This window comes from Prionailurus bengalensis, chromosome C2 (assembly GCF_016509475.1).
Source record: "Prionailurus bengalensis isolate Pbe53 chromosome C2, Fcat_Pben_1.1_paternal_pri, whole genome shotgun sequence".
In the NCBI taxonomy this organism is placed as follows: Eukaryota; Metazoa; Chordata; class Mammalia; order Carnivora; family Felidae; genus Prionailurus; species Prionailurus bengalensis.
In genome coordinates this window covers 13,828,794-13,854,679 of record NC_057350.1, presented here as the reverse complement: position 1 = coordinate 13,854,679, position 25,886 = coordinate 13,828,794, and the positions used below count along the sequence as shown (strand labels likewise).

Below are 25,886 nucleotides of genomic sequence, written 5' to 3'. Positions count from 1 at the left end.
GAGGTGGGCTACAGAAACTAATCGACCGTGTATGGTCTGATGCTTATTCAGTAAGGGTCAATAGCCTGAAATCTGCAAACTCTCAAAAAGCCTCCAGGAGCGCTGTGTGTTCAGACACCCCCTGCCTTGGAATGACATTAGAACAAGTTTAATGGCCTATATGGGGGATTGGAAGCCAGGGACCCCTGGGTAGAATCCAAGGGGTCTGTGAACTTCAATGGTGGGGAAAAAAAATGCCATCTTTGTATCTACTAACCTGTAACTGAAACTTAGCATTTCCTTCAATCATAAATAAATGTAGGCACGAATACAACAGTACTGGCAGTGACTATGACCTTGTCACCAGTAAAAATCATGGTTGTTTCCCAATCACATTCAGGCTGCTGTCAGTACTTCAAAACAGTAGTAGCTATCGGATCTCCCGCTAGGTCTTATTATTTAAGGAGCCAATAAATAAGCACACGTATTATCTATAATTTTAAAAATATCTTGGATAACTATTGCAACATAATTATGCCATAGGTGATCCTATGTGTTTTATTTCGTGCAACTGAAAACAGTAATCTCAGAAGGGAGCGTGAAACTTTGCCAAGTTGCCCAAGGTATTCTTAAGAACAAAAAAGTGAAGAAATTTGGTAAAAGCAGAGATGTGAGTAAGCAATACTCACTTGCAATCTGAACGATAAAATGAACGAGCCTATGGCATTCGCTTCCTCAGGGACCTCTGAGCTGGAGACCTTTTGCAAAGAGCAGGAAAGATGCCATGCTCTCTCTGCATTTTAGACTCTTTAAAAAAAATTGTGATGAGAACATCTGCAATTGCAGATACAAACAGACCAAGCTTGGTGCGCCCCAGTCTCCTACACCAGAGGAGCCACCCAATGGCCAAGACTCAAAAATAATTAGCGCGTCAATATAATTTCAAAAGACATGTCTTAAGTCCCTACTATGTGTGAAATAGGAGGGCCATGGAAGTCGGTTAGAGGCAACATATGAAAGTCTTAACCATCAAGATGCAAACATACCGGTGGTCAAAGAGCTATCCCCGTCTAATCAGCCCCGCACTTTCCTTTTCTAAGTAAGGAAAAGGGTTTTCTTTCCTCTGCTCAGAGAGAACAAAGTCAGGGCTCTGCTCCATGCCAGCCAGAGGAAAAAAAATAAATCAGCTACTCTCTGTTAAAAGCTCCCTCTCCTGTTAACGCTTAATTGTTCAGGCGATGGTTGAAAACAGACTCATCATTTTGATCTTCTTTCATGGATTGCATCACATGGAAAAGTGCGACAAACACCCTCCCCCTCCTATTTATTAGAAACACTTAATGGGGCACGAGGGAACATTTTAGGATGATAGAAACGTTCTAAAGTAGGACTGCAGTGGTGGAAACATGATGGTATGGTGAAACCTCACTGAATTGTGTGCTTAAAAACTGGTGAGCTTTAGGGGCACCTGGGTGGCTCAGTCAGTTAAGTGGCCAGCTTCAGCTCAGGTCACGATCTCACGGTCTGTGAGTTCGAGCCCCGCATCGGGCTCTGTGCTGACAGCTCGGAGCCTGGAGCCTGCTTCGGATTCTGTGTCTCCCTCTCTCTCTGACCCTCCCCTGCTTGCTCTCTGCCTCTCTCTCAAAAATAATAAACATTAAAAAGATATTGGTGAGCTTTGTTGCATATAAAGTAAACGTCAAAAAGAGTTGATTGAAAACAAAATTCCCTATTAAATTTTAAATCACGCTTCTCCTTTTCAGAAAGAGACTATGCGGGTTCAAGTTTTCAGTTCTGCTTTCTATGGTGCAACCATGTCTGAAGTCATCCTGTTATCATTCACATATCCACGGCCAGCAGCTCGGTGGCCCCCAGAGGAATGACTAAGTGCAGAGAGAGAAGAACAACTTCTAAGATAGAGGCGCCTTGCTCCCAAATTGTCTCTTTCCTGGAACTGAAAACTATACCACTCGGCTAACAAAGAAGAGCTTGTTACTGTGTTGTTTCCATGACAACCATTTACTGAGCATCTATTATGTGCACTAGTATCTCTCATCTTTGCAAAATCCTAGAAATTAAGCCCAGTTGACCCTTGAGCAACGTGGGTTTGAGTTGCATGGGTCCACTTTTCCAGAGTTTTCTTTTGTTTTTTTTTACAGTTACTGCAAATGTATTTTCTCTTCCTTAGGACTTTCTTAATAACATTTTCTTCTCTCTAGTTTACCTGATTGTAAGAGTACAGTACCTAATGCATGGAACATGCCAACTGTGTGTTCACTGACTGTTATTGTTATCAGTGAACTTCCAGTCAATGGTAGGCTATTAGTAGTTAAGTGTCGGGGGAGTCAAAAGCTATACTTGGATTTCTGACTGTGCAGGCGGTTAACACCCCCAACCCCCGCACTGTTCAAGGGTCAACTGTATTAGCACATCTTTTGCCAATATCACAAAATTCGTAAGCAACGGGGCCGATATAAAACCCATCTCTAGTTTAGAACCCAAGTCTCATAATGAAACCCAAACATACCTAAATGTCCCCAGGCACCTATATAAATACAATTACAAAAGACTGGGACATAGAATCACACAGCAGCATTTTCACCCAGAAGGATTCGACCCATCGGCTTCAATACCCAGGTAGAAGTCATTCAAAGCCAGAGTTAGTGCTTTTGTTCCTGACAACAGCCAGCTGATCTTTGAGTCACCACGCTGCCAGGAAAGCTAGGAATAATAACTAAAATTCTACCTGAGGGTCAGCTCTGGATTTCAATCTCTCACGATCGCACGGCCTCGCTCCTTGCAGACACAAAGGTGGCATTTCTACTCTACAGACACATTGTGATAAGTAAGGCCATCTTCGCAAACTTCCGAGCTCTGAATGAGGTTCATTTATTTTAGAATTCGTTCTACTTCACCAACCACAATTAGTACAAGCACACATATAATTTAAAAATAATCTCCTACAGAATGTAGTTGGACAACCGTCATAAACATTACCAGCTCATAAATGTCCTCCTCGGGCTTTGGAACGTAGTGTTGCATTTTGTTTTCTATTAGAAATTTCAGACGCAGGTAATGAGCAGAGTGATCCAGTTGATGTGTCTGGGACAAAAGAAAGGAAAAAGAAAACGTTCAATGGTAAACAGGAGTATTTAGTGCACCACTGACATATTATCACTATCCCCCGAGAATCATAGAGATTTGTTACTGGGGAGGGCGTATGGTTTCTACACCTCCTAGGAGGTTTACCTCTAAAACTCAAACTTGAAACGCATTTTCATTGAACAGATGAGTAATATTCCACGGACAGCTTATGATTCAATGGAAATAACTGAGTCACATCTTCACTTCTGCTTATCTGAGTCATTACCCTCTTTAACACTGGTTTTGCAACAGAACCCCATCAGATCAGGGAGGCCCTTCAACATAATTCCAAACATACAGAGGTGATTAAAGAAAAAGTCACAGAAACAGTAAGGAAAGATTCACAGTGACAGGGAAAAGCTGTGCCCTGGCAACATTGTTTTTCTAGCCACATGGGGACACAGGGACAGTTGCTAATAGTTCATTTGCAGGCGAGTCAGCGTGAAGACAAGGCATTTGGATTTCAGTCTTATTTATATACACCCCAAGTGAGACTCCCTCCGGGGGCAGTGCAGACGGGCATGTGTCCAGCACTGGCAACACATTGAATGACTTACCCAAAGAAAACAATTCTAAAATAGTTAAGGGTTGAAATTTCCAGGCCTACTCCTTTGGTTCAGAATGGGTCGACGGATTTTTCTCCTCTAGAGAGTCACCCTCGATTTAACGTTGCGGTAAAAGCAATAGTCGCAACGTGGCTTTATAAAATAATCCTCCACGTGCATTCGTGAAGATGCAGAGAAAAATGTAAGAAAATGCTCTTTGAAAGTTACATGGCAGCTTGAAAATGTATTGTTAGAAAACGCTTAAGTGAAGCCACTTTTTAAAGCATTCTTATCCCTCGGAGATGCATCCCAAAGCACTAGTAGATAAAAGATATGATGTCTAAAACTTGCTTCCAAAAGAATCCAGAGCAGGGGGTGGGAGGGGATGAGTAAACAGATGAAGCATAATTTGGTAATTTTGGTTAATTATAGAACCTTGGTGACAGATACGCAGGAGTTTATTACACTATTCTCTGCTCTTACGTGAGTTTGAAATTTTTCATAAATATTAGATCTCTTCACACCAAAAGCTCTACTGGTGAGAATTATTGCAATATAAGTGAAAATTAATCTTTTGCTGGCTTAATCCTCTTTCTACCTACCCTGATCCCCCCCCCCCAATTTTAAAGGCTAAACTAAGAAAATTCCGATAATTATTCCAATAGTAGTCATTCAGTCCCATCTAACGAAATCTTAAGTGTGCCAGGTGCTGTGTGAAACACTGCAGATATAAAAATTAATAAAACATAAATGCAGCCTTCAACCGTGTGTGTGGCTGTGGGGAAGAGGGGGGCAGAAAACAGAAGATGGGGCGGTGGTGGCTTTGCTTTTTAAATAAATATATATGCAACAGGGGTGCCTGGGTGGCTCGGTCGGTTGGGCGTCCAACTTCGGCTCAGGTCATGATCTCACGGTATGTGGGTTTGAGCCCCGCGTCGGGCTCTGTGCTGACAGCTGGGAGCCTGGAGCCTGCTTCGGATTCTGAGTCTCCCTCTCTCTCTGCCCCTCCCGTGCTCATGCTCTGTCTCCCTCCCCAAAATAAATAAACATTAAAAATTTTTTTTTAAAAATACATGCAACATAGGCATCCTGCATTATTACAAAAGCACATTTCCAGAAAGTGGAAATGAGTTCGTTCTGAGCACCTAGGAGAATGATAAAGAAGTTTTCTACCCTGCATCCTCTCCTGAGTAAAGTGATAGTTTGAAACCCGCTGTGTGACCACAGATACTGCTGAGCCAACACATTCCCACGTACCTGACTTTCAGGCTGTCACTGTCTGTATTACGGAGGTCAAATGCTCAGGGTCTGACAGACCCCGATGGATGGTGTCTAAGGTAATAAGAATGATTATGGGTAATCCCAAGAAGCGTATAACAGGGAAGCTTTTGTTGGTTTTTTTTGTCTGTTTTTGTTTTGAGAAAGAGAGAGAGAGCATGCATGCATGGGGAGGGGCGGGGGGGGGGAGAGAGAGAGACAGACAGACAGACAGACAGAGGGAAAGAAAATCTTAAGCGGGCTCCAAACTGAGCGTAGAGACCACCACAGGGCCCAATCTCACGACCCTGAGATTATGACCTGAGCTGAAATCAAGAGTCGGATGCTTAACTGACTGAGCCACCCAGGTGCCCCAAAACAGTGAAGTTTTACAGTGGGCTACCTATTACTTACAGGAGGGCTGCTGAGACAAACAAATGAAATAATAATATTTAGGGTAAGATGATAGGAAAAGTTTCCGTCCAGAGACAGAAGCTGCAAATGCTTCCCACCTACCTAGGTCCTCACCGAAATCTTTCAACAGAAGAAAAAAATGGTGTTTGCCATCTGTTTCTGACTGAGGTGGGAGGAAACGAGCAATGAAACTTCATGGGGTCTTGGTTAAGAGGAACAAATTCACTTGGCAACCTTACTGTCATCATTAATAAACACTTTGTGGACACTCTCAATAAGGCTGACATTTAAACCGTTTTCTGGAAGTCGGACCCAAGGAGCAACCTCACCTAAGAAGCTTGTGGTTCCTGAACCCTCAGTGGGAGAGACAGACAGCCCCCTGTCAGGCACCAAAGATCTTAAGATGGTCCTGACGAAGAGTAGAGAGGTTCTCGTCACGCCTTAAATGCTGCTGTGCTGAAACATTTATACAGATGTACAGAGAGCAAAAAATAACAGCTGTCTAGGTACCTCACTTAAAGTGACACAGCAAAGACAACAAAAGAATGGTAAATACAGCAATGGTAACGAGGCCGATTCTTGGCACCTTCCCCTCCATCATCATCTTTGTCAAACTTCTTTAAGTTACAATAATGTCTTGATAGTTTTAAAAAATGAAAATGGCACATGCAACAGATAAAACTTTTAATGGTCTTACTTGCACCCAAGGAGCCCTTCGATTGGTCAGTAAGCAGTTACCCTAAAAATGGGCAGTAGACCTCAGGGTCTACCATTTTGGTAAAGATTTCTCAATTACAAGCCCTCACTAGTCATGGCTGCTCTAACGTAAAGGCAAAATCCTAATGAACTAATTGATCCTGATGAATTAAATCTGATCATCAGAACTCTCAAGAAGAATTTCCTGCTCCCCAAATATCTGCAGGTTGAGCAAATTTACCATGTTCACAATACATCTTTGTGCAAAAAGAATTCCAGGTATCAATGAATATGTTAACACAGCAAGTCCAAATATTTGTCCTGCTACAGACTTGTAAAACATTCAAGAGGAAACTTCCTAATTCAAGAGAAACTCAGGGAAAAATTTAAGTGGTACCAATTTGTGTTCCAATGTGCATTTGCTTAAGTTGCTCAGAGGGCATTTGATTCATTTTGAGGCAATGTAGCCACAAGTTATACCAGAAGATAAAAATACCATAGAACAAGTATTAGTTTAGTTGGCATATATTTTCTTTTAATTTGCATCCACTTCAAAGGATGAAATAGCAGACACAATGTACTTTTTTTTCCCAGTAAATAGTTTGAGCCAATTACAAGAGATAATAACATGATCTTTTAATCCATCAGGGTTTTCGCTTCCAATTCAGTCAAACTTCTTGGGGAAACATAAAAGTTACCACATATAGAAATCCATGCAAACACACACACACACACACACACACACACAGACACACACAAGTGCTATTGCAGAATTTCCAAAGATAGATCTTCCTCTTCAAGGTGACCTTTCTTTTTTTTAATGCCAATGGTTTTTAGAATAATCAAAAAGTCATAGGCCAATACAGTGATGGCATGAAATAAAACTCATCCCATGGTCACACATGAATTGAGTCAGTGAGTATGAATGAATGAATTTTTTGCAATTATTTTGGTAATTGCAATGATCAGAATATATCGAAAACCCACAGGCCAACGTGGTTACCTGCTATAGTTAGCAACAATCATTTTCGTAACATCTATAACATGAACTGTACATGAAATGTAGATCTTGAAACATTTACTATACCAGAACTTGACTGGTGCTCGGATGGCAGATGACAAACTGATGTGAAAGGATGTGGATCAGATAGAATAGGAAAAAGAATGAGCTGAATGCAAGAGACAGAAGAAAGAGATTGATTATTAAATATTAGAAAAAGCATCCATCACCGACGTTGAGAATGACAATAAAGAAATAAAAGACAGACATTCTGACAATCACCTTTTTTTACAGTCCCTCCTCCTCCAAAGAGAAAAACACTCACCACTAATTAGATCATTAATAACATGTGGCACTGTTACCCCATTATCTCTTTCCCTCTTAAGAATAAAATTGGCTCCACTAATTACAATAAAGTGTTTTCCAAAGAAGGAGCCAGCTTTAGAAGGCACCTGGTTCTCAGCACACTATATAATTTATCCTACATGGGTGCTTTTCCAGAGACCATCAATTTCTTCAAGTGCATACAAAAGTTTTCCATTTTTAAACTCACGACACTTAGCTTGTTCCACACCACATTGTTTTTGTCTTTATTTCCATGTTTGGGGGAAAAGAGTTGAGGACCCAAGGGAAAATTGGGCGAGATGACCTTCTGTTGTTAGAGAGAGGGATTTGTGCCCTCGCGATGCCATCAAAAACCTTTCCAGCGATAGATATAAACACTTTATGCAGGGACAGGTCCCACTTGCTGTCCAAAGATGGTCTCTAGTTGCCGTGACAATACCATTCATCATTCTCTTAGTTTCTATCAAAACAAAGCTTGAAAAGTACCTAAAATTGGGCCCATCACTATTTTCCCCACTCATTGTTCAAGTTTCCACCAATCAATGGTCACTGGAAAACTATGACCTACCCTCTGATCCCTAATTGCATCCAAGGCCAATGTACACAGGAGGCGCTTAAGCAATGCTATCCCCTTGAAAAGACCTCCAGGGTTTGGCTTTATTAAAAAAAAAAAAAAAAAAAAACACCAGAGTCCTACTTTTGACACCTTCAGCTGCAGTTCTGAGAACGACTTCCACAGCTCTGCGGAATATTAATGGGTCTCTAAAGAATTGTGCTAATCTATAAATAAAAGAATGCAGAAATCCTCAATAGACTAATTTTGTTAAGTAATTAAAATGAAAAATGTGAACAGAAATACCATTATCTTCAAAAAGCTGGAATTCACGTACGTGAAGGATTCGAAGCATGTAACAGAGTATCATTTATTTTTAACACCTATGTGGGGGCTGAGTTTAGCTTTGTCCTAAAACAAATGGCCCTTCTACATTTCTTCCACATAAGGCTTATTTGAGCCAGACTGTTTCATTTCTCCCACTCATATAAAGAGCCATATTTTTTCTTTACAAAGGCCCTAGTGATTTGTTTTCTTTAAAAAATTCCGAAATTGCTGATTGCAGAATTACAGCATTTGAGGTACTTGTTCTGGTAGTGAAATAGATTCAGTCTTTATAAACCATTGTGTTGAGTGAGGAGGTCCTAAAAATGTCACTGTATCCATCCAACTTCTTCTAGGACAAAATTATGACGGGAAGGTTTCTGCTTGCCCTTTAGTGGTCCTGGGGAAAGCCATCACGCTCTCTAAAAAATATATTCTGGATTCTTCTGACCCTAATGGACCATCCTTCCTGATGACCACCCTGGCGCAGGAGAGGATACAGGCTCAGAGCAACCAGGTAGATGTGGGTTCAGTCTCTCCTTTGCAACTGACTGCGTGCAACGTGAGTGCTGGGCCTGGAGCTAAGGCTCTCTGAGCCTCACTTTCTCCATCTGTACAATGGGCAAACATCATTTCTTCCTCAGACTTGACAGAACTCCTAAATAAAACTATTAGTGCTGATACTTTTGTACAAGTAAAAACAAGCACACGGAAAAGGCTCGTTTCTTTCTCTTTTCCTTCCCTCACTCCAGGCAATTCATCTGGTGCCCTTCAGGGGGGTGAAAAATAAAACCACGTTGACTTTGGAAAAGAATCGGAAGTTTCTGCAGCTTAGAAGTGACAGCAGAGAAAGTGAACTCAGGCATTTGTCACATACACATGCATAGTAAGAGGCTAATTATGTGTTTACAGGAAAGGGAACTTCCCATCACGGAGATCAAACATATTTATTTCAGTTTTTCCCTACCCATATGGCTGTGGCATCAGTTACTGTCAAAGAGCAGGTTACACACAGTACACATAATATGATGCCACTAAACCTGTGTGTGTGTGTGTGTGTGTGTGCCCGCGCGCGCACAAAACAAGTTAGGCAAATGCCAGAATGTTTACGGTGATACTTCTAGACCTTGTAGGGGTGGCCTTCATTTTCTTTGCTCTTCACCCAAATTTTCTAACATTTTTGCAATGAGCATATAATTCACTTATTTCAAATCTATGAAACATGCATATTGAAAGAAGCTATTTAAAAAAAGAATCCCTCTCCTCCCAAAGCCCAAGAATTCACTTCCACTTAGTATGCATATGATCACAGAGGAAATCAAAGCTGTGAGAGGAAATGGAGGTACCCTTCGAAGCGCCTTCCTCCCTCACACGTCTCTGAATCCTCACGCGTGCCACAGATGATTCCTCTGGCCCACTCTGCTCCGCTCAAGGAGGCAACCCCGAATACCTTCATACCTTACAGATCAGCTCCAGGGTGTCCCGGGCAGTGTCCCCGGGCCGGACGACCGTCAGGGCTGGCTGATTATTTGGCAGACAGAACCACGATGGTGTGAAATACTCGTGGACCCAAATGTCACAGTCGGGATTGTGCTGGTGGACGCTGGGCAAGACCATTTCTTTCTCCCTCTACGATAAGAAACGAAGTTAGTCGGGCAGCAGTCATCAGGCTTTGCTATCCGGATTGTACACGGAGATTCACTGTCTCCAGGAAAATGGCCCAGAGTGGAAACGGTAGCACTGGTCAGGGACAGAGGGGGATGTTCAGAGAGGAAACTATTGACAAAGGAGCTTTAATGGGGGAAGGAGAGATTTCTCAGATGCGAGGCAGACCTTTCACCCGGTCTACAGCATCCACGGGTGGGCACTGTGTAAGTGGGGGGGGGGGGGGGGGGGGGTACTGAAATTTGGAAGAAGGAAAGAAATTGATCATTCATTCAGCTCAGCTTTCTTGCTAGGATTTCCCCCACAAATCCACCTTAAACAGGGAATTCCTACAGCAAGAATATCTACCATGTGGGTTATATGTTTCAAAAGCAACAATGAGGCCCCAAGGAAATTATTAAAGAAAAGATGATGTTCTAGCACTACACGTTTACAGGGAGCATCGTTTCTGTGCTTGCACTTGACCTCCAGCACAGCTCTGGGAGGGAGACAGTTCCGTTTCCCAGACAAGGTTCAGAGAACCTCAAAGCATGAGCCGTGTGGCCTTTTTAGGCCATTGCCACACTCCATCCTCTTCCACTACTCGGCCTGAGGGTCAAGGAGTAGTGTCATGTTTATAAGGATGGGAAAAGATGTACTCGTTCAGCCGCTGGGATAATCCAAGCAAGCGAAGCTAAAACATTCCATAGAACAATGAAATAGGGGCCAATTTCTTTGAAATAAGCAAATAAAGAATGATGTTAGGGGAGCCTGGGTGGCTCAGTCGGTTAAGCACCCAACTCGTGGTTTTGGTGCATGATCTCACGGTCACGATCTCTTGGTTCATGGGTCTGAGCCCGGATCAGGCTCTGTGTTGACAGTGTGAAGCCTGCTTGCGATTCTCTCTCTTTCTCTGCCCCTCCCCTTCTCTCTCAACATAAATAAATACGCTTAAAAAAAAAAAAAAGAATGATGTCAGATTTCAGCAATGTAAAAACAATATTGATGGGCAAGATGTACTAAGACAAGACTTGATTATTGGTTTATAACCAGGCCACTGATCAGTAAATACAAATCTATAGGTTGCCAAGAACAAGGCTGGTATTAGAAAATTACAAGAAACAATTTTTCAAACTAAGGCTGATAGGTGGTAACGTCATAGCTTCTATTCAAAAAAAGAATGAATCCGAGAATGGGGGAAATGTTTTTGCAAAGGCTACTAACCAAATTCAACCAAGAAGACAATTTCAGCTCTGGCTTTGAATGATGTCACTTTTGCGGATAAATTGAACCCCAAGGAAGGGATTGTCAAAAAGCAAAAAGCAATCAACTTGGCTAAATCCCATGAACTATAATTGGAATCTTTTTATTGTCCCCATGTGCCATATTAAATAAGTGCCCCTTAGCACTGGATCAACTCAAGTTTTGCATCTAAACTGCTGTTTGAGATCAAGGCACTCCAGCCAAGAAGAAGAATAAAGAAATATCTCAGAGAAATGGACAAACAAAAGGGGCAGAGAAATCCAAAGGAAAAACATGTGCAGGTTCCAGGATCTATGTGCTCTGTGCCTGGGGTCCAGGATCTGTCTGCCTGGAGAGGCTATCCCAACATTAAAAGGGAACTAGTAACAGTATGCAAGATGAGTTAGCTAACTTCAGAAATGGCTTCATTAACATCAAAAACAATGCTTGTGTTGCACGTAGGTACAGTGATTTAATTTCATCAGATTTCATCAGAGACAGAGTTTTTCAGAGAAAGGGGCACGGATGGGTATTTCCAAGGACAGCTGCATTTGTATCTACAGGGACATAATCCAGGAGTAGTTCGAGCACAAAAGTGACAACAGGCCTGTCCCTGGCCACTCCTCTCCCCTCACCCCTTCCAAAGGCCAGAACTCCCCGCTGCACTCTGTTTCAGAGGCTCCATCTCGAACACGGGGCTGTGCTACTGCTGACCGCCCCTGCTTGGTTGCACAGCAACCGAGAGCTGAACTCTCTGTCATATTGATCCTGAGCCCAAGAACCGGGGGATCATTCCAAGGTCACGTTATCAACAACAGAACCCCCTGAACAAAGAGGTTACTGGTATCACTATTAGGGTCTTTAAAGCTTGGGATGTCCATTTAAATTAGAAGCTGAAAAAAGTAGCCCAGAGGAAACAAAAATCAATATTCTTCATGGGCTTTCAATCAGAGCAGTGTGACCACCCCTTTTAAATCCAGGCACAAGGTTAGAACAAGTCTGTGAATCTTTAATTGAATACTTGTCTTCAGGAGGCAAAAGCATTTTTTTTTTTAAAGAATATACTATCAGAACAGTTCTTTGAATTAATGGGAACAACACAGCATGTGTGGGCAGAGAGGGAGGGCAGTACGAACTCACCTCTTGGGAATGGAAGTTGTAGATAAAAGCAATTGGCAACGACATAAGATATTCAGCTCCCCAGAACCCAAATTTCCTCTTATATTCTAGATGGAAAATGATACATCCAAACAATAAGTATTGAAAATGTTATGTTGGCAGGAGAATGTCCTTATTGTTACCAAGTTTTAAGCATAAAATGCTTGTCCACCTTTTACCGACCTGTTACATAACTTTAAAGATTTGATCATTTCAGCATTTAATACAGTCCACTTAATTTTAGGATCCCAAGAAACCAATGCATTGTGTAATGTTGACACATTCGCGGTACTTTTAGAAAAGGAATGGGTTTATTTTTACCTTGCCATCTGGAACAGTGTCATCAAATATTCCCTCTAAAGATTTCTTTACAGCATCACTTCCCTCACCGAACACCTGCATATACAAAAGTATCATCTTAAAAAGGCCTGTCGGCAAGAGGGCAAATGAAGCATGGGAAGGGGGATGGAAAATGAGCGTGGCTCTTGGAACACATGACAGAAGTCTCCAGATCCTCCTATATCAGCTCCATAAACAGGGAACGTAATTCATGGTAGCAGACCAGGAAAAACATGATCCTCTATCTGGATCACTTCCCATAACTCTAACAAACTCAAAAGAAAAAGGAAGAAGAAAAGAAAAAGTTGGCTTCTAGATCTGGATAATTCATTTTGTTGTAAAGAAAATAAGCTTTTGCAAAAGCAATGGACTAGATTTGCTCACATTGAACAGTTTCCACCATTCCCTCACATATACAATCAGATATTCATCAACAACTAGTTTACTTTTCATACTCTGCTGAGCAGAACCTGAGACTATCCATTTATAGTGCTTTCTGTAACATCCCAGAAAAGGTTTTCTTAATTAAAGAAAAAGAAAAAAAAAAAAACCAGAAATTTGTCTGTTCTTTGAAATTACATGAATTCTGTTCAGTAGTCAAAATCTAAACATGTCGACAAGAGAAAGTTTTATATTCTGGCTCTAAACCAGCCAGGTTTAGATAGGTTTAGGATACTACACATGATTAAGAAAAAGCCTTTCTCACGATGCAAATGAGATAGATAGAAACACACCATTTGTGTCCATTTCAGAGTCCTGAATTAACAAGTAGATTTCTGTTGGTATGCTCATGGCTAAGTAGGAAGTTTTTATAAACCCTCACTTTAAGAGACAGGAACAAGAATTGCTTCGAGGAAATGGTATCGTCCTTTGATTTTTGAAATACGTTAAAGCATTCTCTTGGACCTCATTTAACTTGAGGCATCTATTTCAGCAGCCATGGACTCTGACACAAGCTGGTCCCGATAAAGTTACCACCTCATGAACCAAGGCTTGTGACAGAAAAGACGTTCAAACCCAGTTCCCAACTGCCAAGTCCTGGCATGTATTTTAGTGGGTGCTCTGCGTCACCTGCCATCACAGGAGGATTCACGCAGAACGCCACCACCACCTGCCAAAGGGAGGGGAGAAATCCTAGTGGCAAATGTCTTCCTTCTGTACGTACGTTTCGTCCAGAGACATCAAGTCTCTTGCGTGAGTGTTTTGATAAAACAGTGACTTTCCTCCACACCGTTTCTTCTTCAGGTTTACACAGAAGCAAAACCTGGTAGCAGACTTGATGCTCTGCCTTCTCCAAGGACCACAGACCGAACGGCACGAATGCTCAGTCTGAGGCTCACTTATCACCTGCTCATCTGGTCTCCTGCAACGTCCATCAGCGACACAGAATACCCACGTTTAAACAGTGAGTGTGGTGGTCAGTTAGGAACGTAGGACGTCACTTTTCAGGACTGTCTCTTCTAAATTTCAGTTCTTGTGTAAACTAATGGCTGGAACTGTCAGAACAAACAACGAGGGATCTTTTTATCAAATTAGTCAGTTGGCTTCTCACTCTGCATAAGGGCACAGAGTGAACAGGTCAAACTGGGAATCCTAGCCATGACCTCCAAGATGCTCAGTGCTTCACTTTTCGGCCACCATAACCCATGAATCCAACATTCTCCTTCTCCTGAAAAGACCAAGACCCATGTTCCTTCAGTCCCTAAAACACGAGCAAGCAGTCCCAGAGTCACTTGCTTCACAAAGCCAAAGAAGAATGACAATGACAATGGAGAAGTTCCTAGAAGTGACTCTAGCAGGATGGCGGTCTTGGCTAAAAGGGATAAAAAGGACAAGGCCACAGCACGTGGCTATCAGAGGACTGACCCTGTGGTACACCTCTCGGTGATGCCATTCGTGAGGTACCGAGATCCCCTTCGAGCCCCAGCATCTGGGTAGAAGGGCATCATGGCAGTGGTGAGGACTCTCAGACTCCTGATTTCTCATACTGGAAGACAAGGGAACTCCCCATTTCATGTCAACCCCAAAAAGCTAATGGCAGAGGAACAATCTGACCTCCCCGGAGGCCACCTTTGATCCAGGGCCAGAAGCAGCTTAAAAAGCCCTGTGCTCAGGTGCCCACTTGGCTTCATCAACAAGCCCCGCTTTTTTCCGAAGGCTCAGGATGAATTGTGCACTTTCAGGAGGTCTGTAATTAGCCAGGGTTTGCAAAGGATGCAGGTGGGAGACTGGAGCTTGGTGATAGACTAATAGCAGAGTTCAAAGTCATGAGTACACATTAGCTATTAAAAGCGTCTAGTACAACCAACGTCTTTGTGTCAGTGAGCTGATTCGAAATACCACCCAGTACCAATAAATCACCACACATGCACATGCATCCCAAGTTGAGGTGGCCATGGAAGCAATCTGTGCTTGCTCTTTCGCCCACCCTGGAACCCACCTGGTTGATGCTGGGGCGTCCCTGCTTCTTTTTGGAGGTAGTGTCCAGACCCCAAAGGGAAGAAAACCTGCTCCTTCGCTTGCTTGCGGATCTGGACATGGCCTGAGTACGACGTCTCACTCCGGTCTCACCAGTGCGTGCTGCCACCTGAGGTCGTCGAGGAACAGCATCGACAAGAGAAATGCGTCAGGACCACTCACCTCTTCCTCAAGGTCACTACTAAGTTACACGCCCAGGGAGCATCCCTCTACTTGCTAGAGGGATGCTCCCCGTTCGTGAATTACTTAATAAAGCCAGTTACATCTTCAAATTCATAAAAATTTTAAAAAAGACCAACCATACCTCCATCATGCCAGCCCATCACCAAAGCATTTAATCTGTGACTCCCATATATTGGGACTTTGAGGGCCCTTCATGGAGTCCAAATATAATTGAAAGGTTGGCAAACTCAACCACTGTCTGAAACCATCAGGAAAACAGTAATATATAAAATAACAATATGACGCGTATGTAATGTTTCCAAGAATTCAATGCCCTTCTGGTCACAGGATTGAGCTGTAGCAGCAAGTTGAGCTAACCATACGATCTTGGGATTCTCCCTAAATGCTCTAGAGCTGTTTCTACATTCTAGAAGAATGGTGTCTGAGTGTCGGCAAAAATAGCGAAAACAATACCTCTTGGTTCCTGTGATTCCACATGAAATCTAAGTGTACCAATTCTTCTATTTAGTTTTCTCAGAACGACACAATTTCCTTCGTAGGGAAGTGATGGTTGTCCCCCTATATCATTCTCCCTCTAGCTCAGTCAGAGAAACCCCACACGTAGCTGAGCACATGACTACCCAACGCTGACTTATTTTCCTTTGTAGCAGGACATGGGCCTGTGACTAACTTCCAGTCAACGGGAGCTAAGCAGAAGGGCTATTTGTCATCTCCAGGAACCGTCCTTAAGAGGAGGGAGGGATCTCCATTATCTTTCACTTCTCTCCTTCCGGACAAAGGAAGGTCTGTGGGTTAACTCTTCTAGGACATTCAGACAGAACCCTTTTCACGGTTTTTAGAACAAGAAGATGGACAGGACCCAAGTCCGGGAAAATGGTGAAGCCACCTTATTAGCCTTACACGTCCCATGTTTAGACACAAGGGAATAAAAGTTCTATTTTGTTTAAAAAAAAAAAAAAAAGCAGTGGGGAGCAGGAGCTCCACTCTGTTGAGATATTCGCAAGATGCCAACAGCCCAGACCAATATTTCAGAGAGGAACACCCCAAGTTCAAATCTGCTTCTATACAAACTGCTCAAGTAGACACTGAATCTCTGTGAGGATCCCACAAAGTCCTTCCCAGGCCAACATTCGTGCTCGCAGTGTATCCATAGGTTAAAAGCAAAGTCCCAGGAACTTGAGGGAACTTCTGCCAGGAAATCTCAATAGGCCACCCACAGGCTCTCCTTTCAAATAAGGGAGTGCCAGGAGGTACAGCGAGTCAGACTTGAAATGAAATCTCCCCACCCGTCCTTTGTTGCTGGAGATGAGTCTTGGAACCTACTTGTCACAGATTCCCACACGGGCAACTCCCAGTGTGGTGGGTGCCAACTGGCATCAGACTGGGGGATGAAACCCCGTTGGGGAACAAGAGGGGCCCCCCAGCTGTCAGCACGTTGGTTAGAAGGCACGCCTCTCTGGGGTTTTCAGCACTGACAGGGTAAATACCCTGGACGCTCCATGAGTAGACTGGCAAAGACACTAAAAACAGGAATCAGAACAGCTTCCCTGAAAAGGTATTAGAGGGGGAAGATTTTGGTCCCAAATGAAGATAGGAAGATGAGGAAGCGGTCTTATATTTTCCGAGCTTGAGGCATGTAAAAACGCAGCATCCAACACCACGTTAGAGAAAGAGGTCTAGACTAGGATTGTGCTCAAGGGGATGAGGGGGACAAAAATCACAGACCAAAAGACACGTGTTTACTTTAAATAGATACACATTTCCTCTTCCCTATTTTCATCACTTTCTGAGTCAAAGGTAAACAAAAGCTGCAAAAGGAATAAATTATAATGTGCTGACATACATACATGCACACATGACGATTTCAGTATCAGATAAGCTTATCATCACAAAATGAGGCTAGGAACCACTAAATAAGTGGTGTGAAAGTTAAAAGTCTGAGAGGAAACAAAAATGCCTATTCGCTCTCATTATTTGTATATCTACTTATAAATAGATAAATCTATCTGTAGATACACAGACACCTACAGGCAGTCATATACAAATATATGGCTGTTGTATCACTGTTTATATATATATATGTATTATTACCTTGTTCACTTCCTTCATAGCATACATCAGTACCTGCACCTACCCTGTCTATTTAACTGCTTACTCATTTATTATGCATCTCTCCCCATAAGAATCTCCAATAGGAAAAAAAACTCTGAGTTGTTTGCTGCTATAACCCTAACCATAAGAAGAATAAATGACATATGCCAGGCCTCACATGTATTTGCTGATTCAGTGAATAAAATACATAAACCAACATCACAAAGCAAAAGCAGAGGGAAGCCTGGGTGGCTCAACTGGTTAAGTGGCCGACTTTGGCTCAGGTCATGGTTTTGTGTTTCATGAGTTCGAGCCCCATGTTAGACTCAGTGCTAACGGCTAGGAGCCTGGAACCTGCTTTGGATTCTGTATCTCCCCCTCCCTCCCCCTCCCCTGCTCCTGCTCTGTCTCAGTCTCCCTCTCTCTCTCTCTCAAAAATAAGTAAACATAAAAAAAAAAAAGCAAAAGCAGAGATCCTACATATAACATGGTCACAACAGTAATTCTTTACAATTTTAGAAAGACAGAGTCCAGCAGAGAAACTTACACAATGTAAATGTTCTCAGTTACCGGCTGACCAGTTGGATGAGTCTCTTTAACAAATGGGCCCTTCACTAGGGGTTCTCACAGTAACTATGCTGCACTGCTGGGGGCCCTGTAAACTGCAAAAGTAACTGCTACCCCCAACACAATAATGACTCAAAATAAGCAAAGGGATTTACGGGGGGAGGGGGGGGGGAAGCTGGCAAAAGACCTAGCAGACAAGAGCTCAAGAGTTTCTCAATGATCTTTGCCCAGACAATGCCTCCCTTTGTGGCCAGAACCTGATTACTCTATCATTCTGCTCATCTGTGCAAACAAGAACAATGATAACCTTCTTTCAAAGAGTACAGCGGGGACCCTTCAGTTAATTACTGCAAATCACTGAGCATTATGGGAAGCCCTCCTGGTGAATGGGGCTTAAATTGTAGCCCAAATCTCCCCGCCCACCCCCAGCCCGCCTGCCCTCACACCTCCTCCTCCCTTGCCCCTCACTTAAAAGAAGAAAAAAAATAAGTCTGGACAAAGGCTAAATTGAAACATGTTTCAATGGGGGGTGGGGGGGGACCTCTCTGGGGTCAAATGACAGCGAGTAGAGGAAAAAATAAGTATCTAATAAATCAGACTGTAAAGTTCCCTTCCTGGGATCTCCTGCAGGAACTGGAACAACAAACAGGGGCAGACACCTAACCGGCCTGCTGAACTTGTTCTGTGTGAAGTGAAACCCCTCGTGGAAAAGAGAAGTTTGTGAGGACACACGGGCATATAGACACCCAGACTCACACTGCAGCTGAGGATGGTGGGGGGTAAGGAAAAGGAAGCTGCACATAAGGACTTAAATACGCTTCTTAAGGGGCGCCTGGATGGCTCAGTCGGTTAAGAGTCCGACCTCGGCTCAGGTCATGATCTCACGGTCCGTGAGTTCGAGCCCCGTGTTGGGCTCTCTCTGCAGTCAGTGCAGAGCCCTCTTTGGATCCTCTGTCTCCCTCTCTCTCTGCACCTCCCCTGCTTGCCCTTCTCTCTCAAAAATAAATAAACCTAAATAAATAAATAAATAAATATTCTTCTTTAAAGTCATTGACCAAAACGCCTAAATTACTAACCCTCCCATCCCTATCTTCAGCTGGCCAGATTTTAACAGTCTGCCCATCCAAATAAAAGTACACACAAATCACAGATATTGAGATAGAGGCAATTAGAAGGTCTGAAGATAAGTTATGGAAGGATAATAATAAAGTTAGCTCCAATGGCTTTGAAGAAAATTAAGGCAAAGAAGTTTTAGATAGATAGCAAACTTATTCTCTCCCAAATCTATCAGGCCCAGTAACAGGAAAAAGTCATTTGGATGCTTGGGGTTTAGAATTAATACGGACTCTGCATCATTGGAGGCATGAGCTCTCTTACAAAAATGCCACTTCAATCTACGACATTCTTACCATGCAGTAGACAAGAATTTTTTTATTATTATTATTATTATTTATTTATTTATTTATTTATTTTTTTTTTTTTTTTTGCAGAATATACAAACTGAGATTTGGTCAAGTTACAAATTGGTGTCTGGGTCTCAGAGAAACAGTCCTAGAGCCTCAAACTCAAAAACATTTGGAAGACTTATTCATCACAGCACACTGACCCATTACTAAGAAAAAAAAAAAGAAAAAAAAAGCACTTAACAGCTATATGAAGAGGTGGGAGACCAAGAAAGACCAAGAGCTGAGTCGTAATTAGCAGAACAAATCAGGGTGCCAGTTTTAATAAGTCCAGAAATTGGTTTAAGACTTCTTTAAAAATGTAAATCTACCCCTAATTATCTGAATGATGACGCTAATCTATTTATAAAGAATACAAACGCCTTTGACTGAATTGCAGCTCTGAATTCAATTGAAGGGTACAGCTGACGAGGGGAGGCAAGCCAAGCCCAGCAGAGCTAAGGTTTTCCAAAGCAGTTTCTGGAACCTGAGACTTAACATTTAATTCCACAGCAAATGTGCTAAGGTGCAGTACATTTTAAGTGGGTGTTGACTTGGATGGGCTGAAACCATGTTACTCGCAATAGCAATTTTTGAGAAGAAAGGAGCCAAACGTACATAAAGCTGTTCGCAATTTAGCAAGTACATAAAATTACAGATTGCAAACACACAACACAACGATGCAATCTGCCGTTCCGGAGGTCAGATGCAAATTCTCCTTCCCAAGCAAATACATATGTTGGGCTGGAAAATCATGGAAGATCTTTACTTTCCTCAAATGCAGCAGGTACACTTATGACTGTAAAGAACTGATTTCTGAAATGACAGTATTTAAAAATAAAATGAAAGGAAGATCACCAAAGAGATCTGTGTTCAATATATGGGGTGTGTGTGTGTGTGTGTGTGTGTGTGTTTGTGAGAAAGAGAGAGAGAGAGAGAGAGAGAGAATGCATTTCCGTATGAGAGAGCTCTCCGCTTAACATTTCCATAAGGTTAATATAAAAAAAAACTGTATTTGGATTAAAACCAGAACACTGCCTAAAGAGGACATCAGTTACGAACAAACACTACATGCAGAGATCTCTTCAGATAATACCTTTCCTATTTTCTTTGCACAATAATTTAGACCCCATCAAGAGAGGCTTAAGGAATACATTTCAGAACAGACTCAGATGAAGATCTGTACCCACCGCAGAGGACGTGTCAGAAATCCACACCCAGCAGTGAACTAGAAAAACACTTCAGCGGCTCCTGTCAAGTCCTGCTCAGGATTAATAGTAAAGAGAAATATTTCTTAAAAACACACCGGCTTCGACTCACCAGGGCATGGAAGGATGATACAGAGAAGATTCCAAGGCGGCCCATTGCCACTTTCGTTGGTCGGCTTGCAAAAGCAAGTAGCCTTTTGGGGTTTGGCAGTTCCCCACCTTGGAGGCTAGCTAAGTAACAGCGGTAACGAAATAGGTCCATTTGGAACTGCTCGAGATTCTGCTCCCAAACGAAGATCTACGGTGGTGAAAATATGGGAAAAGGAAAGGCGAGGAAAAGGGAAAACAAGTGTTAACAGCTTCATCCCACACAAATGTTACAAAACCACACGTTGTCAAGGTATTGATTTTAATCCTAAGGGGTAAACCACAGGTACCCCGAATTTCTTAGGGAACAGCATCTCAAGTATCACTGTTTTCGTAGCTTACACGTTTTTTTTCACAAAGACCCACAGTCATAAATTCGGTCTGGTAAACAGAAAGTATATGTCAGCTGCTCTGTGTCCTCTGGTTACAATGTCATGTTTCTGGGCTTTCTAGGCCATCAGCTCCAAGCTCTGGGCCACAAACCCAAGGGAAGTAAAATCTGCAGGGTTTTTACCACTGGAGAATTATAGGACTTACCAGGAGATGACCTTTCATAGGAAGACAAAGAGAAAAAGAAAAGGGAGGTGAATTAAAGATCAGAGCCCAACAGCTTTTGGGAACAGGGGAGTGGCACATGGCCCACGGTGGGAGGCAGAAAACACTAGAAGGTGAAGACCCAGGCTCTGGAATAAATTTCCAACCACAGAGTGCGTCCAAGATATTTCCTCGCTTTTCAGAGTGGCAAAACGATACCTACTTCCTAAGACTGAAGTGATATTTAGATGAGATAATGCAAGAATAAGCTTGGCACAGGATGTGGTAGATAGCCAAGGCTCAGTGATGTTAACGATGATGTGGACAGTGGTTAATGGCCGATGTCTACTTTTTACTGTGACTTATGCATGTTCGCAGCACTGTTCACAATGGCCAAAAAGTGGAAACAGCCAACATGGCCCATCAACAGACAAACGGATAAGCAAACTGTGGTGAGTGTGGGCAACGAATCATAGCCGTAAAAGGGAATGAAGAACTGACTGATGTACCCTACGATGTGGGCCCATCCCAAAGCGTGACATGAAGTGAAGGAATTCAGACGCAAAAGGTCACATGTTGTGTAATTCCACTTGTATAAAAACATCCGAAATTGGGGAATCCGTAGAGGCAGCATGCCAGGAGCACAGGGGAGCAATTTAACAGGTATGGAGTTTCCTTCTGGGGTGAATGACGTCTGGGAACTAGACACAGGTTGTGGTTGCTCAATACTGTGGACATATGACATGCAACTGGCTTGTACGCCTTAACATGGTTAATCGCATGCTACGTGAATTTTGCCTCAATGAAAACAAAGACAGCGCCAGGTAACAGAGGGAGAGAAAACCACGGGAAACCAGCTGCTGGCCCACACCATCCACTGTTCCATTCCAGAAACTCACTGATTCCCACGATGATTTCCTAACCGTTAAGACAAAGTTTCAAAGCGCGACTAGATGGCTCATCGCGGACTTTGAAACAATTGAGTAGAGGGCACAACCTTCCCATTACCTCGTGACGGCTTTCTTTTCTTAGCATGAAATATACTTACTTATGATCCTATACTGTAGCTACGCACACCTTTTTTCAAACACACTCCACCTTGCCGAAATTGCCTAAATTTGCATCTCCCCACAGCGGAGCTCACCCGTGAACCGGACAAGGTGGGAAGGAAAACCAGCAGACGTGGCGATGACAGAGATGCCCCAGAATAGCACAGCAGTGGTGGTGGGAGCGGGGGCAGGCTCCTCTATTAGATTTCTGTCTCCCGTTCAATGTAATATTGTTCCCTTCAGCTCGTAACAATCGGCTGCGAACGACGGGTGAGGAACGCTGACAGTCACAATAAAGAATTCAGCAGCCCGGATGACAGGCTGACAAGATAAGCGATGATGCTCCGTGATGCCAAGACGTGGAGGCGCTTGAAAGACCCATAACGATCCCGCCCAAGTCGAAACACGGAAGGACGATTACCTGATCTAATATAGTCTTCTTCTTCTTCGAATCGGTGACTGAAGACAGCTGCATTTCGCCCATTTTCTTCATCTTCTCATCCATATCAATCTTCTGTTCCAGTTTTTTGATCTCGGACTTCAGGAGCCGGAGCGTGTCCTCTTTGTGGTGATGTCTCGCCACAGCAGCCGCGCAGGCAGAGTGGATGGCGGTGATCCAGTTTTCCAGCTCCGTCTGGCTGGTGGTCTGTAAGGGGGAGTGGGGGGGGGGGGGGGGCAAGAAGAAACAGCCGCCTCTTAGGTTATCGGCAGTGGACCAGGGGCGTTTCGAGAGAAGCAATGGCACGGAGTCAAGATGACAGGTCTGGACACCTCATGAGTAAGGCTAACCTTCCTGACCTCCTCCTGCAGACAGTACATTAGGCCTTAGGCCAGACGAACTGCACCCACCCCCAGCCCCCAAGAGCTGTCTGGAAGGAGGCCTCCTCCGTGTCTGCTCACTCTGTGCACTCCCTGAACTCACTTGTTGTGATGGAATGATCGTGTACATCTCCCCCAAATGCAAAGGTTGAAATTCTCACCCCCAGAGTGGTGTTAGAGGACGAGGCCTCGGGGTGAGGATTAAGTCATGAGGGCAGGATCTTCATGCAGGGGATTAGTGCTCTTATAAAAAGGCCAGAGAGGGGCGCCTGGGTGGCTCAGTCGGTTAAGCATCCGACTTCGGCTCAGGTCATGATCTCACGGTCCGTGAGTTCGAGCCCCGCGTCGGGCTCTGTGCTGACAGCTCAGAGCCTGGAGCCTGCTTGGGATTCTGTGTCTCCCTCTCTCTCTCTGCCCCTCCACCACTCATGCTGTGTCTCTCTCTGTTTCACAAATAAATAAACATTAAAAAAAAATTAAAAAAAAAAAAAAAAAGGCCAGAGAGCTAACTAGTCCCCTTCTGCCGAGTGAGGACCCAGCGAGAAGACAGCATTTATGAATCAGGGAGCCGGCCTGCCCCTCCCATGCTGCCACCCTGAACTTGGACTTCCAGCCTCCAGAATGTGAGAAATAAACGTCTGTCATTTATAAGCCACCTGTTTATTTATTTATCCGTTTGTTATAGCAGTCCAAATTAAGACGCCTGTATATGTGATAATCCTACATAAAGAGCTTAGTTTCTAGTTAACAGGATTGCTACGAAGCAAAGGTCAGTTTCCAGAGAGGGATGTGTAGTTCCAAAGTGGGAATGAGGCCAAGGGACGTTACTGGCCAAGGAAGGCACAACAGCCCTGCCCCCAGTGAACTGCTGTGACCCAAATCCAACGGCCCTATGCCAGAGTCAAGCAGCAATGACACAACTAGGGTTGTGGAAGAAGTTCAAGGCAGCCAGATGCAGTATTATGTTCGGAGACACACGGGAGTACCCAGGAAGAGGGGCCACCTGGCAGTGAAGAATGGCCAGGTCACTTTAAAGAAAATGGTAACCCCCCCAAAACACACAAGCAACCTCCAAGTGACTCGAGGTGCTCTGAAAGGCAAAAGTCAAAATACAGCTTGGGGGAGACAGTTCACCTGCAGAAACACACGATCACTAAGACTTTAGGAACCCAGTCAATTGAGTATTTATAAGTAAGGACACGCTAGAATGTTCCGGGTATCCCCTTAAGCCCGGAGAGGTTTAACAAACACTCAGAAATTAGATCACTGAAGAAAAGGTCTATTCAGCCACTTCAATACTAAAGTAACAGCCAACATCATTTTCACACACAAAACACTCATTTTTTTTCCTCTCTCTCTGATGCGTCTTCTCAGTTTCCAAACTCATCTGAGTGAAAGTCTGCAAACAAAATTCCACCAGCAGGTCCCCATCCGCCTATTACTCTGTACCGACAACCAAAGACCACCCCAGGTGTCTACATTATTTCTGAATTCCATCAGTTTTGTATTCCAGAGAAAATGGCAACAAATGTTACAAATGGCATCAGCCAATAGAGCCCCGACACACTGGGCAAATGTAAACAATGTGGCCGTTATTACATTTATAACAAAACATGTGCCTCTGTCTAAAGAAGATTTCCATAAGCTAGACATCCTCATGAAAAAACAGCAGAGGGAAGCAAATGGAATCATTTTGTGAAAACTGAGTGGGAGAAGAGGAGATAGCAACACTGGAAATCAGAGGTAAATACTTCTTGGCGGGGGTGGGGAGGGTGCCCGTGTCTGTATAGGAGACTCATCTTTAAGGCTTAATTAACTTTGCTTCAAATTTTTAATGTGTATCTCCTCTTAGAAAGTCACTGTCTTACATTTTATCTTGGTAGATCACTCTAAAGTAACTCAAGAGGGGCGCCTGGGTGGCTCAGTCGGTTGAGCGTCCCACTTCGGCTCAGGTCATGATCTCGCGGTCCGTGGGTTCGAGCCCCACGTCGGGCTCTGTGCTGCCAGCTCAGAGCCTGGAGCCTGCTTCGGATTCCGTGTGCCCCCCTCACTCTCTGCCCCTCCCCCACTCATGCTCTGTCTCAGAAATAAACATTAAAAAAAAATTTTTTTTAATAAATAAATAAAAAATAAAGTAACTCAAGAAAAATTCAGAGTTCTGGGTCCTCCCACATAAGATAAATGCCCCACGCTTGCTCCCGCCTAGGACAAGGTACAGCGTTGGACCTCGGAGTCTCTCTGTGCCACAGCATCAGTGCGTTTCTTTACTAAAAAGTGGACTTATTTTTCCTCTTTCTTTTTTTTAAATGTGTTTATTAGGGAAGGTATCAGCTCAGATGGAAAAAGAACCTCGTAAGGATTCTTTCCTAAAAGGAAAGCTTCCAGGAAGAAAATACCAAGTGATGGCAAAGATATGGAGCAACCAGAATTACGATGCACTGCTGGCTGCTGGCTGGAGAAGTAACTGGTCTACGTGCTTCGGAAAGCTCTTTGAAGCTACCTAAAAAAAGGTGAATATATGCATGCCTTGCGACCCCAAAAATGCACTCCTGGGTACATGCTCAACAAAAATGCATTCATATGCTCACCAGAACACAGATGCCAAAATGTTTATAGCAGCATAATTTGCAGTGGGCCAAACTGGAAACTATCCAAACACCCGTCAACAGCAGAATGGAGAAATGAGTGTGGTAGAATCACACAATGAAATACCATACAGCAATGAGAA

General features: G+C 43.4%; 1 protein-coding gene across 8 annotated transcripts in view; it reads right to left on the bottom strand.

The window, feature by feature from the left end:
* TIAM1 (TIAM Rac1 associated GEF 1) overlaps window positions 1-25,886 on the bottom strand; it is a 395,179-nt gene that overhangs the window by 73,748 nt on the left and 295,545 nt on the right. For 7 of the 8 annotated variants that reach the window (XM_043593759.1, XM_043593754.1, XM_043593753.1 and 4 more), the window contains 6 exons: window positions 22,761-22,985; window positions 20,722-20,907; window positions 15,081-15,227; window positions 12,623-12,697; window positions 9,716-9,886; window positions 2,977-3,081 (listed from right to left, as the gene is read on the bottom strand). In XM_043593759.1, coding sequence (XP_043449694.1) covers window positions 2,977-3,081; window positions 9,716-9,886; window positions 12,623-12,697; window positions 15,081-15,227; window positions 20,722-20,907; window positions 22,761-22,985 — 909 coding nt within the window. The remainder of the gene's footprint in view (window positions 1-2,976; window positions 3,082-9,715; window positions 9,887-12,622; window positions 12,698-15,080; window positions 15,228-20,721; window positions 20,908-22,760; window positions 22,986-25,886) is intronic. The other variant, XM_043593758.1, reaches the window with a different exon arrangement.